This window comes from Micromys minutus (assembly GCF_963924665.1).
Source record: "Micromys minutus genome assembly, chromosome: 19".
In the NCBI taxonomy this organism is placed as follows: Eukaryota; Metazoa; Chordata; class Mammalia; order Rodentia; family Muridae; genus Micromys; species Micromys minutus.
Window position 1 is genome coordinate 13752825 of NC_137954.1, and position 17379 is coordinate 13770203.

Here is a 17379-nt window from a genome sequence, read left to right on the forward strand (position 1 = left end):
CAAAATACTAACAACTGCAGATGTCCAACTCCTATATATCAACTGGCATTGTATTTGCAAATAAATATCTTAAATTATCACTTAATTCAGATTGAATAGGTTATAGGTAGGAATTTCAGGTATAAATTGGATATAGATATAAAGTAGATCATATGGATGGAGACAGATAGAGATTGGATAGAGATGATAGAGATAGAGATAAAGAAAGAGAGATGATAGAGATAGAGAGAGACAGAGACAGAGATAGAGATAGAGATAGAGATAGAGATAGAGATAGAGATAGAGATAGAGATAGAGATAGAGATAGAGATGATGGTTATGATGATGCCCAATACAGATCTTTGGTTATAATGTGTCTTTATTTGGGAGGATAGTGGTGTGAATTCTAGATTGACAGACATGGTAGCATGAGAAATATATGAAAATATAGATATTAAAAATAAAGGGAGAAGGGGCTGGAGAGATGTCTCAGTGGTTCAGATCACTAATTCGCACCTCCAAAGATCCCGGGTTCAATTCCCAGCAAACACTTGGAGGCTCACAGCCATCTGTAATGGGACCTGGTGCCCTCTTCTTATATGTATGAAGAGAACAACAGTGTACTCACATACCTATAATAAATAAATACATACTTTTTTTAATTAAGGGAGAGTTAATTTCCAAAAATGATAACTAGAAAGTATCAAAATTGAAAGACTGGTGATGGTCATAGGAAAGTGTGTCTGACAACTTCCTAATGCTGTAACAATTATCTATGTGCCGCACAAACAGTTATCCTGTCTTGTTTAAAAATGATAAAAAGAAAGTTTACTTATATTCAGTACAAATTAAGTTTTTCAGTGTTTTTATCTGAAGTTGATTAAATTTCTACTATTAAATTCATATATTGAAGGCTGACACTATATTGATGTTTAATTTTTAATGTAACATATATTGGAAATTATTACTTGTAGACAAGGTAATGGCTTCAATTATAAAACTAGTTAATGAAGAGCCTAACTGTGCATATCCCAAGAAGGTCAGAAATGTGGTTTTCACTAATATCTTTTTAAAAAATATATCCTTCTTCCTTTAACTAGTGATATATACATTAACCTAGGAGTTTGATAAATACTGAGCTGGGGCTAACAATGTCATGTTCTTATACACATCTTCACAATAGTTTCTCCAAAAATTTGAGGGGTGTCTAATTGGTACTGACAGACCCAAATCAGCATTGCCTGTACTGAGCCAGGAATAGAGATGCTGAGCTGGTTTGGCATGGTAAAGTATTTAGATCGCCCCAAATATGAATCTTGTCTCTCTCGTGTATTTCTGTCTAATAATGTCATCCTCTCAATAAGGAGCTCTGGTCAGTCAACCCGAAGAGAAATCTTGTCTAAGACTGTTTTTAAATCTCCTGTGACATGAAATATTACTTTTAAAATGTCATGCCTGAGAATATATGTTTTGGGAACATTTTAGCATTCCATGTAGTTCTAGATCACAAAGGATGCTCTGATTGACAAATGGGGCTCTGAGGCTGATTTCCAGTAACATGGAAACATGCTGACAGTGCTTTTCCAGACAAAAAGAACATTTAGCATTACAGCAAAACATGTATATTTCAGAGGAATCTGCCATATGATAAGTAGTTCACGTCTGCTTGGGATACTGCACTTCATACCTACTTGATGAATTACTTTGTGGTATTTCTCAGTCTGATTGTCCCCCCTTATAAAAATGTGATGACTTAGGGGAAAATGTGAATTTAAAATAATTTACTGATTGAGTTTGTCTAGTATCAAAATTAGGGTAGCCATTTTATTATTGAAAGAAAATGTGTGTTTGCCCATGTGTTCAGTATTACCTTTGCACAGCTTCATTGCATTTGTTGAACACTTAATTCACAAAGTAAGTAAAAATAAATAAATAAAAAACAAGCAAAGAAACAAACGAAAACAACACAAACAAAACCACTTAGGAGCTGAGCACATGCCTATAATACCAACACTCAAGAGCTCTGGCAGAAATATCTGAGATCAAGGACAGCCCTAGATACACAACAGTAACCTGGGCTACATAGCAATCAATACCTGTCTCAGATAAATGGGGTGATAGGAAATGTTCTAACAGTGGTTGTGGATATGATTCTATTTATTAGGTAAATGGCAGAGATGTCACAGGAAGAACCCAGGAAGAACTTGTGGCCATGCTGAGAAGCACCAAGCAGGGAGAGACAGTATCACTGGTCATTGCCCGCCAAGAAGGGAGCTTCCTGCCCCGAGAGCTGGTAATGTTCAAGCCTCTGTCTCTCTGAGTCTTTAATGCTCTGTGGTGTTTGTGGAGTTTCCACTGGAAACATTCTGAGCTCAAACTTAAAGCTAGCATCAACATATAAGAGAAAACATGTGGCATTTGTTTTTCTGGATTACCTCACTCATGAAGATGCTGTGTGATGTTTTGATTTATTTATAAGTTCCATTCATTTTTATGCAAGCTTCATAATTTTGCTCTTCTTAAGATATGAGTAATATTCCATTGTACAAATACGTGTCCATTATCTATTCAACAGTTGATAGACATCTAGACTGTATGCACATCACAGGTATTGTGACTAGAGCAGTAGTTAACATAGATGGGCAGGGATCTCTGTAATTGTATATAGAGTCTTTTGGGTATATACCCAAGAGTGATATAGGTGGATCATATAATCAATATTGGTTTCTGTCTTTTAAAGAAATTACACCTATGTCAGTAGTGTCTACAACAGTTTTCATTCCCAACAGCTGTGAATAAGTACCCCTATTTGTCCATATACATACTATCATTTATTGTCAAATTTTTACCTTAGTCATTCTGACTGTTGCCGGCCAGTGGGGCTACATAAACCCACATACACAACAGAGAACTGCTATTACTCTTGGCTAACCTCCAGAACCTGGCAGTAAGACCCTGTTGCTGAAGATAGCATATACTTGAGTTACAGAGCATGGGGAAAATCCATTGGTTAGCTCCCATAGCTCTAGAAGGTGTACTACGTGCTGCTAGAGGAGCAGAGCAATCATCAGTCCTCCCTGTCTGCCATCCTGTGAGCTGGAATAATGAATGACCTTGCAAAATATACTTTCTGGTGAATGATTTAGAGGTAACCACAGACTTTCTGATTGGATTAAATTCTGATCCACAAGAAGGAATACAGACCTGGTACAGTTAGAACCTGTATGTTCATAGGTCACAGGCCCTAGGGGGAAATTGACTATTGCTATTCTATTAAATGGCCTAGTATTAAACTAGCTCCTAAGAATGTATTGTTATACTTATAGATTAGTGCATCTGTCAACTCTCATCAAGAAGCTACTTCTTACAGATGCAACTCTTCACCATCCAGAGAATAAGAGACTTCAGAGTCCCCAGCTCCTAATGGAACATCTGTGTCACACACCTCCCCACAAAACTTAGGGGACATTGCAGAACAGAGGACGATACAGAGTCACTGGGTGATTATAACAAAACAGTGTTTTTGAGATAAACAGAGCAGTTACACATAACTGCTCACAGCAGTTACAACAGCACGCACAAGAACTATACAAGTTAAAGCCAGACAAAAATCCTATAATAAAGCGGTGAGTGGGCAAGAAGTTTGACCCCTAGCTAAATAATTATTGCCAAATGATGGCTTCTGGAAGAAGGAAGATAAGTTTTATTTAAGGGTATGATCGTGGTAGGAAAACTGTGATCCTGGGGCTAGCCCCTATAGCCACGAGTATTTGAAGCAACAGAAGTTGAAGTTGTTGGGACTTCAAAGAAGAGGATGAGCAAGAGCAGGAGGAGGAGGAGAGGAGAAGTGAGGATGAATACAGGAAGTTGGATAGTTAGGGAAGTATGAGTAGCTTTGTGAGAAATTCTAGGAAAGGGTGATCAGAACATATAAAATTCTCTTTTTAGTCAGAGAGACATAGTTATATAAAAGATAACAAGCTAATTTGTTTGTCTTGTTTTTTTTTAGTTTTCTAAGTCTTCAATGAGTGTTTTGTTTTAGGAATAAGTATGTATATAAACTACATTAGATTCTAAGAGTATTACATTTAATGTAGAGCTACACCGTCATTCTGAAAGCCTTTCTAACTGGATCAGTAATTATAAAGCTGCATAGACTTTGGGTCTGGCTATTTGTGGTGTGTGATTTTTTTTATTCATTGATGTTTTTATAATAAAGTATGTAAAGGTAATTTTTAAAATAATAAGAATTAATGAAGTATCACTTCAAAAAGAAAAGATAAGCAAATGGAAGTAAACATACATGAGAGTCTTCAAAGTGGAAACGAGGTCATAAAGGGATCGATAGAGAACTACAGTTACACTGAGCAGAAGCACTGAGCTTCTTCTGAGTTCCAAGAAAGGGGTCAGAGGAAGAGCCTTTCCAGTCATTAAAAATGAATCTCCCCCTCCCAGAAACTACTTCTCTACTATTTTTTTTCAAAATGAAGATCAAAGATGCATAAAAGCTCATGTACATTGACTTTTTCCCTCATATATCATAGTAGCTTGTTTGATGCTGTATAACTCGAAGTTGTTGGTTAGATAAATAAAAAGGTATTTCCCCACTGAAGTCTAATAAGTACTTCAACTGATAGTATTGAAGAATTATTTGTAATTTGAGAAAATTTATAGTATGATGCTAATTGAGATATAGGGCATACAATTCTTCATGTCACATTATCAAATTATTTTAAAGCCTTGAAAAATAATTGTAAAGAAATACAGCTAAAATGTTGGGGATTTATATGTTAACCTTGAGTGCATTTTTATTTATTGAAATTCTTTGCTTAAGGGTGGTTATAGAAAATTTTAAAGGAATTTTATACCCAACAACAACAAAGAAAATGTGATAAAGGATTCTGGGTACCTTTGTTGGTACCCTTTATCTCCTCTGAATCTGTAATGAACTGATAAGGACATATGTGGGTGACAGGAGGCTACCATGGGGTGCAAGCAATCAGTGAGGTTGAGTTGGGAGGTCAGTGGCTATCTAGGGGACAGTTTAGAGATAATTCATCCAATATGTAAAGTGGTATTATCTGGACTCAAAATTAGGCATACTGCCTTTCTTTATACCATTAATCTATTAATTACCATAACCATCAATTCAACAAATAACCTACTACCTTTTCAGGACACAAAATTGGAGATTCTAGAAGTGCAAAAATAATTCAAATTCATTAACTGCTCTAATTGAGCTATGCCCAAAGCACATGATTGCAGGAAGGTAATGTTATAAGAACTTCACAAAGATACAAATACATGAGGAAGAAATTGATTACTTAGAATATTTAAATCCAGCCCACTTCATCTTCTATCAAAAGTGTTGGAGCCATAAGATGCATGGCTCAGTGGGTAGAGTCACCTTCTGCCAAACCTGATGACCTGACCCAGGATCCACATGAAGGAAAGAGAACCAGCTCTTGCAAGTTGTCTGCTGATCACTTTCTTGACAAGGAACTGCCCCATAACACACACACACACACACACACACACACACACACACACACACACAAACACACACACACACCCCTATTTCTCTGCACTCTGACTCAGCTATTATGTGTGTTGTATGCATATCTGAGTCTATAGCCTTCCTGAATCATAGCTCCCTCCTCCTGCATTCTGAGTATTTTTGACATGGAATTTCCACTCTCTGTACTGCTGTTTAGTCCCCTGCTACATATGGAAGGAAGATCTACAGAGATAGATAGATAGATAGATAGATAGATAGATAGATAGATAGATAGATAGATAGAGGCAGAAGGAAAGTATAGAATGTAAGGATACAAGTCTTGCTTCTCCATTTTCAAAGGCCAACCTGAAATGCTACCTCGTCTTCTCCCAGAAGATTCTATTCTCCCAAGAGAGATGAAGAAAAACAAAATCCAAATCCTGTCCTCTGAAATGTAGAGGGTTTTTCAATCTTTTGTGTTTATCTCCAAGATTTTTCTAGGAGGGTCAAAGTTGAAAAGAAACAATAAAAAGTTATTGTGTGAATAAACACTAGGCATCTGTTTCCTTGTCATTCACTCCTCTGGATGACAGAGATGAAAATTATCCTAAAGCCTCAGGGAGATTATGCTCATATTTCAGGAAAAAAAGGGAAAGCATGTCCTTTCATTGAACTATGATTCTGGAAGGAATAAAACTCTACGTTAAAGGAAGACATTCCAACCATCCCTTATTGTAAGAGAAACCAAGTGACAAAGCTCTCACTGGTTGCTTAAACCCCAGAATTCTTCATCCGGACCTTAAAACTCCCTCAGCTCCCTCCCATATATCCTCTGGAATTCCTGACTTCAAGGCTAATCCCATCTTCTAGAAGCTTTTCCTTTTTCCCCCCCTAGGCAAAAAGCAAAGAGTTATGGAGTACTGAGTTTGCAATTTCAAAGATATTTTCTTTAAAAAAACTAAAAAACCAATTGCACGTATAATTTTCCCAAATTGAATAATGTAATTCTTAAAAAGCTAGATAGGTTCGCCTCTGAATTTCTAAATTAAAAGCATAGTTACATAATACATTCAAGTTCCCCCAAAGAAATGGGAAGAGGTAATGGAGGCTTCCTAGCACCTGGAGTAGTCTCTGGAGCCCATAACTTCTCCAATTCCATTTCTGTTTCAAATACTTCTCTGTGTGACTGGGAGCTGTTCAGACCACTCTGAGGTCACTCTCCTCGACTGGATGACGTTTTGTTGTGCAGATGAAAGGAGATGATACATGCAAAGCACTTGGAGTCATCTCTGGCCATTTGTAAGTTCTCAGTATCATTAGCTCCAATTATTTCTTCCAGAGCATCCCTTCATTGATAGGAGTGTGAATATTATATTCCATTATAGCTATAATTTCCAAAGGCTTGGCTAAGTACAACCATTCCCTTTTGAATAGTGTAGCTTTTCTATTTACTATTCTGGGATCCAAAGTAATAAATTCAAAACACAATTTTATAGCCCATCAGATCTATAAGTGAGATAGTCTCTGTGCATTATTTTGCTTTCATTTAATAGACTTTAGAAAAAATTTAATTTCTGTTTGAATGACATCATAGACTGAGCCCACCAGGGAACATATTCAGTTAATTGTATAACTATGAGATTATAAATTAAAATAAAGTATTTGTTCTCATTGTTTTTATCTTATTCAGATTATGGAGGACATATGGTTAGTATTAATTATCTTAAAGCTATCTGGCAAGTATCTAGAGTCTTACTATTTGACAATAAAATACTCAAATATATGGTATACTTTAGTAAACATAACAAAGAAAGGATTGGGTGTATGTTTGTGGGATGTGGAGGGGGCTGCTAGTAAGTGCCTATTTCCTAGGAACCCTGAATCTTTGTTTAGAAGGGTTTTGTTGTTGTTTGTTTTGTTTTTGTTCCTCCCCCACCCCACCCCAACAAGCTGCCTTGAGGGTTAAGGAGTAAAAAGCCCACAGGAAGTTTAAAAAAGGTCACATTCATATGTATAAGGTTCTCAGTAGGAACTACTCAATAGCCTCACTTGCAGGGACTGTTTGAAAGACCAAATTGAGGAGTCTGTAGGTGATACAGCTTCATGCTTCCTTCCTACTATAGAAGACGTGGTCATTTTCCTCTCTCCTGCCCTGATGTGACTGATGCTCACCATTGCCTCTCTGCTGAGAGCCTGAGGAGTGGAGGAAGGGCAACACTTCCTGCTTTTGTCCTTTATGGCTCCTTTGAAGAAAACAAAGTCTGTTATTTTTTCCTCTTCTGGGGAAAGTCTTCTGTCCTTGACTAAGTCAGGCTGTTTCATGAGAGCTCTGGCCCCTATCTATGGCCTGTCTTCTGGCAGCTAAATTGTTCTTATTTCTTGTTGTCTTTAGCTTCCTGTAGACTCTTAATGCTTACACCCCGAGGAGCATGTGGTCTACAGGAAGAATCGATATGGGACTGCCTCTCAGATGTGACCCTCTGTCATTCCAAATGTTTGAGCACCCATTTCCAGATCATTTCTTCTGACCTGACACCAGAGAAGATCCTGCTGAACTTATGTGTGCACCTTCCTGCCTTCCTCTTGAATGACTACTTAGTGTCACAAGTCTTGTGGCATGGAGAGCCAGCCTTTCCGTACATTCCAAGATGCACTGACAAGCAATGAAAGGGATTTGGGTAGGAACATTACAAGGATTTAGCTGTTCCATGTATCCTTATCAAAATGACTACTTCAAAAGACATCCTTCCAGAATCTAGCGGGAGACACACTAAGATGTCCTCACTCCCTGATGGGGTAAATGCACATTTAAGAGGCATCCACATAAAGGACATTTTCCCAGCAGATCCTTGGGGATTGGTGTTGGGGATAGAAGAGACAAGGGAACTGCTCTGAGTGCTCAACTCAGGATGAACACTGTGCAGCCTGATCGGCTGTGGGTCTGTCCTACTAAAGATGTGGCCCCAAGTTCTTTTCTTACCCTTGGCCCTCGAGATTCTTTTTATTTACTTTTTTTCTTATACAAAGAATAAGATAAGGGAACCCTTCTATTGGGAAAAGACCCAACAAACCAAATAGTTTATCTTCACGGCCGATCTAGTTTCTGTGCCTATGGCTAGGATAAAACAATGACCAAAAGCAGCCTGGGGGAAGAAAGGGTTTGTTTTATCTTACAGGTTAAAGTCTATCACTGAGAGAGGCCAAGGCAAGAGCTTGCAGGACAGACCACTGATGATCACTGCTTACATACGTGCCCAGCTATCTTTTTATTTTATACCCCCGATCATGGTACCACTCGCAGTGGGCTGAGCCTTCCTGCATTAAATAGCAGCCCAAATAATGTCGTGCCAACAGGCTAATCTAATGCAGTCCAGTGCTCTCTATTCCAAGTCTAGGTTTGCGACCAAAAACTAATCAGCATAATTGAGGGTACAAGAGAAGGGAGAAAGGGGTGAGAGACAGAGAGACAGAGACCGACAGAGAAGGAGACACAGAGAAAGAGACTCTGAGTTATTTTCCTTGTATGAACATGTGAGTGTATTATTTGAATGTCTTCCTTCATTTATTAGTGAGGAAAGAACATTCTGCCCTTTCTTTGTTAATCTCTTTAACATTTCATTTTCTGACTTGCTGCCTTGTCTTTAAATTATCCTGAAAAATCACAGCCACCCTGGTGGGTAAAATGAACTGAGAAAAAAAATCTCAAATGTGTTTATAATTTCTACCTGCCACATTTGGCTGCTATTAAATGCTGGCCTGTGCAGATGGGATTAACTGTCTTTCCAGCAAGTTTCTCCCACACTGCATGATTGAGAACCAAAATGTAGCCACGTCTGTCATGCTGATTTGACCTTCACTTAGGAGGATTGCTTTTGTGAAGCACAAATGGTGTGCCCCTATGTGGAGGTTCCTGCAGTTGTGGTTTAGCTTAGTGTTTCACCTCTACCACAGCTACCTGTGCCTATGGGCTCATCTCAGCAAATGAGATGTGGCTCCAAGTCCTCCAGGCTTAGCTTGTTATTAGAGGGGAAAAATAACAGGGCCTTCAAATGTCAAATTATTTAACATCATAAATCATGGAAGAATTTTGGTATGAAATCTTAGAAGAACCTCATTTAACTGATATATTATTTTATTCCCCTTGGCTATTTGATTCAAATGATTCCATGCTTAATTAACCAAGGTACTTAAGGAAGAAAGGACATTACAAAGGCTGTTTGTGAATAAGTAGCAGAAATTGAAGGATAATTTCAAAATAATTTTACAATAAATCAAAGATTAAGTTTGGAATTATTATGCAAAATCATACACTGCTGCATGCTATAGATTCTCAAAATAAAAATCTCTAAATGATTTAAGATGGAGTGCTGGGTGGCTGTTTGCACTTGAGCTTTCTGCAAATTTTCTATTGGTTTTTTACTACAGTTCTCTTCAGCTAATAGGTGTCCAGTTCTTTTAAATTGGATTTTCTTTTATAATTTCATACATATAGAATGATCTTTAATCAAAATTCCTCCATTGTCTTCTCTTTTCCTGTTCAAGCTCCTACCCAATCCGTTCCTCCTAGGTCTTCCTCCTCCTGTCCTGTCTTTTGTGTGAATGTGTGACTCACTGCATTGAACCATGCATGCACTGTGTGAGGGAGCTTAGCCTTTGGAAGTCCTTTGCTTGAGGAGACATAGTGTTCTCCTGGCAGCACCAGGGAAATCCTCTCAAGACTCTGAGATTTGAACTCCAGAACTGAGTCAAATGCAGTTCTCTCATCCATAAAGAAGAGTTACCAGTGAAACAAATGATACAAATCAAGTATTACAGGATTCCAGGAATGTTCTTGATCAAGAAGAACTTCATGAGCATGATAGTGTTTGAGATGGGTCTTGGTGAACGTTAGGATTTAAAATGCTAAGCAAGACAACAAGGGTATACTGTCATGGGTCACTCAAAGACTGGGCGGTACCAAATCCTTCAAACAGTGTTAGACACCCCAACAAGATGGTTTCTTAGGGCTAAGTATGAGAAGTAGTGTCATTTGGGATAATTTTGAAAGGGAAAAGAGATGCTGGGGTACTTAGTAAAAGTACATTCCTCCATCAGACTTGGAGAATTAGAGAAATGGCCATTAAAATCCACATCTAAGAGTCTTATGGACTAAGTGCAAAGTCCTGCTTTGTGCTCATACTTAACCTTTTGGTACTTGTGTTTCCACATTTTCAAGTGAGGATCACAACACCGTGTAGCTTGTAGGGTTGATGGAAGAACAACCCAAGCACAGATGCTAATATACACTGAGTGCCAAGTAATGCTCTCTCCCGTTGTTTCCTGTGTCTACAGCACAGTTTGGTGTCTGTGGGCTTTATGAATAAATGCCATATCTTACTAAAGCTGTTCATGTTTCCAATGTGCAGATCACATCCTATCTGTGATGGACACTTTTAAAATAAATCAAAGCATACGCAGGGATCTCTTTGTATCTTGAACAGAAAGACTCACAAACTACAGCAGCAACAGCATGGGACAGTGGGAATTGGGCAGCCATTTTGAATGTAAATAACCTTCTTCATGGGTTATAAAGATAATTACATAATCCAGCTGTAAAATCATGAAGACATGATTAGAAGTGTTAGAGATAGTGGGAAAGTGTTTCTAACTGCCTCAACAATAGCTACAGCAGGTTTGTTAGAATGTAAGTTCCCAAGCATGGTCTCAGGGGCCTAGGATAAAGGTAACCACTCAGGGACTTGACCTGCAGATGCTGTTTCTCCCAGACCTGCTGAGTCAGAGACTTCAGAGTTTGGACATAGAGCTTTGTTCAACACACCCTTCTGATGATTTCAGTGTTTTTTTTTGACTAATAGAATGGTTGGAAACTAGCTTTGTGGTAAAGAACAAAGAACGGAAGTGGTAAGAACCCAGTGGCTAGAGCTGGTAAGCTTCAACAAAATTCCACAATCCTACTTCTGTATTCTGTGACCAATTTCAAGTTCTATGAAAAAAATATTCTGTGAAAATTCCAAGCCCAATTGAGTTGTGCCTTTTTAGCCACCAGCCCCTCTTTCTGGCAAAGGGCCAGTGGTTAGTGCAATCCAGTTACCCAACGCAGTTACACCTGATCCATTTCGGCAAACTCAATTGCACTTGACTTCAAGCCCAACTCGATTGTGTTTAAATTTCCACACTCAATTGGATTGTGCTCAGAATTTGTTACATGCCACCTTGTAACTTGTAGATTTAGACACAGCCGGAGGGAAATGTTTTGAAGACTATGGGGATTTTGGCATCTGCTTGTTCTACTTAATTCTCCCCGTCTCTCTGTCTGCTTCATCTGATCCTGTAAAGTAAGGAACTTCCCACCATCCCATGTAGCCACCATATTCCACTGCCATTCTGTTAACAGTCGTCAGAGTCAGATGTAGCCAGGTTCTTGCTTTCTTATTCAAGAAATTGGGATTAAATCCCACACAGGTTTGCAAAAGTAACAATGATTTTTTTTTTTAAAGCAAAGCAGTAGAAAAGATCAGATTGCATTCCAGGGGAGCAGGAACCACAGAAGTGAAAATACTAAAGAGTCACAGTGAAAATACTAATTAGCACTTTATTTGGGGGGTTCAAGAGAAAGAGGAGTCTTGAATACTACAGAGTGTGGTGAGAATCGTTCTGAGTTTTGATTGGTGGCTTCCTCCCTTCCCATAATGCATCTGATATTAATCATTCAATTCTCCATAGACATATGATGGTATCTTAGTTACTGTTTCATTGCTGTGAAGAGACATCATGACCAAGGCAGCACTTATAAAATGAAACATTTAATTTGGAGCTGGCTTACAGTTTCAGAAGTTCAGTCCATTATCATTTTGGCAGGAAGCATGGCAGCTTATAGTCAAACATGGTGCTGGATGAACCAAGAGTTCTGTATCTTGACAGGAAAAGACTGTCACTGGGCGTTGCTCGAGCTTACTTAAGACCTTAGAGCCAGCTTCCACAGTGACATACTTCCTCCAACAAGACCACACCTCCTAAGTAATGCCACTTTCTATTGGCCAAACACTCAAGCATATGTCTACAGGGCCATGCCTATTCAAACCACCACAGATGATAGGCTGGAGATCTTCCCTAAAAGTTCACTTGAGGACACAGTTTCATCTCACTGCACATGCAGCACAGATACGTCAGTCTGGATCATAACCTACCCACCTCCAAACACAAACCCTTTACCAAATCAGAACTATTTTCACGTGAGGTTTCCTTTTGCAGAGATAAATCTTATACCTATTTTGACTAGGCTCTGGGGTTCATCTCTGCCAGCCCTTTGATGGGCTCACCAACCACAAAGCTAAGGGATTAATAGTCATTTGCTACTCTCTGGGAAGCACTTATGCCTGAAACAATGTTTCTGAGCCCTGTCAGCAAAACCTAGGTTTGATAAAATTGATGATGACAAAGGCTCTGGTTGAGCCTCACTGAAGCAGAAGGAGGGAGTACTGGTCATTGTATCTGAGTGTGTGGCTTTCAGGTGTCAGAATGTAAATGCTTAATGGCTTTTCTCACAAGGCTGCTTTTGTTGGAGATTGAAATTGGTGGAAGCAGGAGTGCCTTGTGCTGTAAAGATCTCAAGACACTTCAGAGTGTGGGGGCCTCTAATTACATGTTCTTCCAAAGCTAACAAGGAAGAGCTGTGAGTTTCTGAGCTACTTTCATAGCACAGATGTTATGTCTTGTTAGCAGCTACCACCACTGTGATTAGGCTTCATGAGTCTAGAAAAGGAACAGATATTTCCTAAAATACGTATTTAAACAGCTCCAAAAAAGGGTAATATATTGACCAACAACCCTCTATGTCCCCTTCATCATCTAGTGAGCCAAATGTTACCAGTAATTTATACCAGCTGTTGCTAGGGAGCAGCTGCAGGAGAAGTTGGACCCAGAACTCTAGGGATGATCTTGATTTCCTTAATGGCCTCCATGTCTGTGATCAGTGTGCTCATGAAGGTAGCTCTGGTGTAAGATAAGAATATGTGTTCCTTGTGCAAAGGTTATTTGACAATTAGAGGAAGAATTGATCATGGCTGACTTCTCCAGCTGTTGCTGAGTAAACAGCACACACGTGAAGCTGTCACTGCCGTCCGTTTCATCTGGAAAGTGTGCTTAGAGATTTCTCAACATGCTTCACCAGCTGCATTTCCCAGGAGACTCTGTCGTCTTTATCAGTAGAGAATACCAACTTAAGATCACTGGCCTTTTCTTTCCTAAGGTCTGATAAAACAAAGATAGACACTTAAATAACAATCTGTTGCCATTTACCTCTTCCCGTGCCCCGTCCCTGAAGATTCTCTGGGCAATGACTTTTAAATATGTTCTCATTATTTTTAATGAGTGTGCAGACACGGGATGCATATTGCAACAGTAGATAGGTGCCCTTTCTCTGAACTTGTCACATATAATAAAACATTGCAGAGGTTAAGATGCATTTTCCTTTAAGATATTATAATTATTTAAATCATGACACCCATGTACAGTTCATATACTATTCAGCTATTGTTGCTGCCTAAGTGAGGCTCTGCTGAATTCCTAGTTCTTTTTGAAAAAGAGTGTTTCATTACAAATGTTTAAAAAAAAAAAAAAAGACTAAAGAACACTTAATACTGTTATGTCTCTTTAAGTTTACCCTTCTTTAAAATCTGCCCTGGATGGCAGGATATTCAATTATAAAGGAGTTCAATTATGTTTCCTGGCCACTTATTGAGTTATATGAAGGACTTTTATCACCTAGTCTTTAGGTAATTAATTCTCTACATTTCTTAGAGGCTTAGGGCCTGGGGAAGGATTGCTTAAGAACTTAAGATGTTATTTCAACTTTATAATTATTTTTTTTCTTTCTCTCCTTTGCCTTTCTTCTTTTCTTTCTTTTTGCTTTTGGATGCAAATGCCTCTCTGTATGTTATCTCTCAGTTACTGAATCTATTCATTTCCAGGATGGAGGATGTAGCTAAGTGCTCCTTCGGTCAGACACAATGCCCTGGATTAAACCCCCAGTACCACAAAAGCACAAAAGTACAGTACACTATACTACAGTGTCAGGAGATGACAATAGAAACAATGGTAACTGGACAGAAAAAATCCTCACCTCCCAGGACAACCCCATTGCTGTGGATTCATTCTCTGACTGTTGTGCTTCTGTGGGTGGGTATTTGTTGAGGGTTTTATGTCAACTTGACACAGCTAGAGTCTTTGGACAGGAGGCTGGTAACTCAACTGAGAAAATACTCTATAAGATCCAGCTGTAACACACTTTCTTACGTAGTGATTGATGGGGAGGGCCCAGCTCATTGTGAGTGAGGTCATCCCTGGGCTGGTGGTCCTGGGGTCTATAAGAAAGCAGACTGAGAAAGTCATGGGGAGCAAGCTAATAACCAGCACCACCCATGGCCTCTGCATCAGATCCTGCCTGCAGGTTCCTGCACTGTTTAAGTTCCTGTCTTGACTTCCTTCAGTGATGATCCTTTTCTTCCTATCTTGCTTTTGGTCATGATATTTCATCACAGCAACAGAAACCCTAACCTGAACAGTAACTATGGGATTCAGTAGCTCTGGATCTTGGGATTGCTTGCCTTTGCATCCTTGGATGAGTTACCTTCAGCCTGACCTGCAAGGAAGTTCCTTCTTTGGTCTCCTTTCCAGTAACTATGCTTTTACCTGTAGACTTTTGACTTCTCACTAGAGAAAGAAAATAAATGTATTCAATTTAACCTGGAAACAAAACAAGCCAAAATGACCAAACAGAAAAGCATCCAATCAGAATATCTGCTTCATGATTACTTCCACTCCACACCTTTCTTCCATAATGTTACAAGAGAAGTTGACATTCATGAAAACTGTCTTCTTGAGCCTCCATTTTCTTCTAGAAATAATGGGACTCTACTTATGCAATGGCACTATCTGATCTCTCCACTCCTGCTTGGATGCAGCATGAGCAGCCACACCAAGCTTCTGCCTCCACTACCTTCCAGACATGATGGATTAGACTCTCGCACTTATGAGCCAAGATAAGCTGTTTCTCCTGAATGTCTTTTTATCTGGTGTACAAGACATGAAGTGAGAAGCTGCCCAGTGGGATTTCTGGCTTATTCTCTTAGACAGAGCACGTTCCAAGACCAGAAGAAGGACAGGGCATAGAGAAACAGATTCTCAGTATAGATGGAAATGGCCCCAAAGTCATATTTCAAAGAGATATTTCACTGAGGGCTAATATGAATATAGTCTACTATATCGTGGCCCAGGAATTCCCTACATGCTTGGGTTTGGATTGTTTATTTCGTTTTATCATCTTAACTCAATTCAAAAATTCTTTAGTGGGTATACTATTGGGAAATACAAAGTTGATAAAATATCCTTTCTCCTAAATTGTTCAACAATATTTTACCTATATGGATTCTGGACATAAACAAACACCCTCTCACAATGTCAGTCACTACTGTCCTTAAAGAGACATACATATTGCATTTCTCCAACTTTTGATATTTACTCTTTGAGACAATTGCACTCTGAGCAGCAATGAGGACATAAGAGTTCAACTGTGTCCATTAATTATAAGCTAATAATACTAACATCATTAAATAAATGTGATTTGACAATAAACAAAATGAACTTTCTTATCTATAAAAGGAGATTAAAGTAAATGGTCTCCTGAGACTCTTCCTCCTTCCAAACACTACTCTTTGAATTTCCGTGCATGAAATCTTGGCCTACACTCAGTTCAGACAGGACCTGAATTATGAATGATCTGTGGATATGAATGGGCAGCAGGAACCCTTCTCTGCCTGTGATTTTCTTCCACACTTTCGCATGCCTAGGGAGCATTTGACCCACAGACTGCCATCTCCTAAGTAAGTGGAGAGCTAGCAAATTGCTAGCAGTTATCTTTGTCATGTCGATGTCTTTGACCTTCTGCCATGTCAGCACTAGTTGCCATAGTAGTAGGTGCAGAGAGAGCTCCTCCTTTGGTCCTCTCCTGAAACCAGTGCCGCCATGGCCACCATGAAGAGCTTCACTTCCACAGCCAGCATGCAAGGACAGGTGCTCCCTTATCCCCCTCTCTTTTCCTTCTTTTCTTAGCTGGAATGTTGGTGACTTTCCCTAGATATTATTCAGTACAATTCCTTTATTAGAATGTAAATTATCTCATATTGGCCGGTATATTTAAAATACAACAGAGTCCTGTAGTCCATATAAAATTTACGATTATTGATTTAGTAGAAAAAGAATTCCTCAAGTTGCAAGGACCAAGTTTACAAGAAAATTAAATGTGCCCTCTAATGAAGAATCACCCTACCATTTCTACAGCCACCAACTGATTAAAGCTTCTTTCCTTGGCACATAAAGAAAATGACTAGATTATAAATATTCTTCATTAAGGTTTAAATCATCTTTAATACTAGGATGCTCTGTTTTCTGGATTGTTCTATTAGAATACTGTGTGTGTTCAACTTTTGTAACTTGTTGAGAATTTGGCAGATATTTTCAGTGTAAGCATAAACACAGGACCCCTCAGATCCTCTTCATGCTAGAAAATCTGTAAATAAACTATATAAATAAATATTAATGCAATTATTAACTGGATAATTTTATGTGCTGTGTAGGCATGCAAAGAAATTAAACAAAGATGAAGGATGTTGATTTGTTGTGTGCAGGCTTGCTCTACATAACAGTGACTTACTCTTTATGTCGCAGAGATACAAGGACTCTCATCGTCTCCAGCTGCATAACTGAGTGTGATTGTAAATAAATAAGTAATTTTTCATGCTGGCAAAGTTAATAAAATGTCACTATTATTTGTGCACTCCTGCAACAGACAACAAGTACTGTTTTATCCTGGTTGAGAGGAAAATAAAGACAAAAAGCTACCCCTC

At 38.8% G+C, this 17379-nt stretch overlaps 1 protein-coding gene across 4 annotated transcripts in view; it reads left to right on the forward strand.

The window, feature by feature from the left end:
• PARD3B (par-3 family cell polarity regulator beta) overlaps positions 1-17379 on the forward strand; it is a gene marked incomplete at both ends in the record, with an annotated part of 962085 nt that overhangs the window by 518480 nt on the left and 426226 nt on the right. For all 4 annotated transcript variants that reach the window (XM_080932740.1, XM_080932743.1, XM_080932741.1 and 1 more), the window contains one exon: positions 2144-2272. In XM_080932740.1, coding sequence (XP_080788866.1) covers positions 2144-2272 — 129 coding nt within the window. The remainder of the gene's footprint in view (positions 1-2143; positions 2273-17379) is intronic.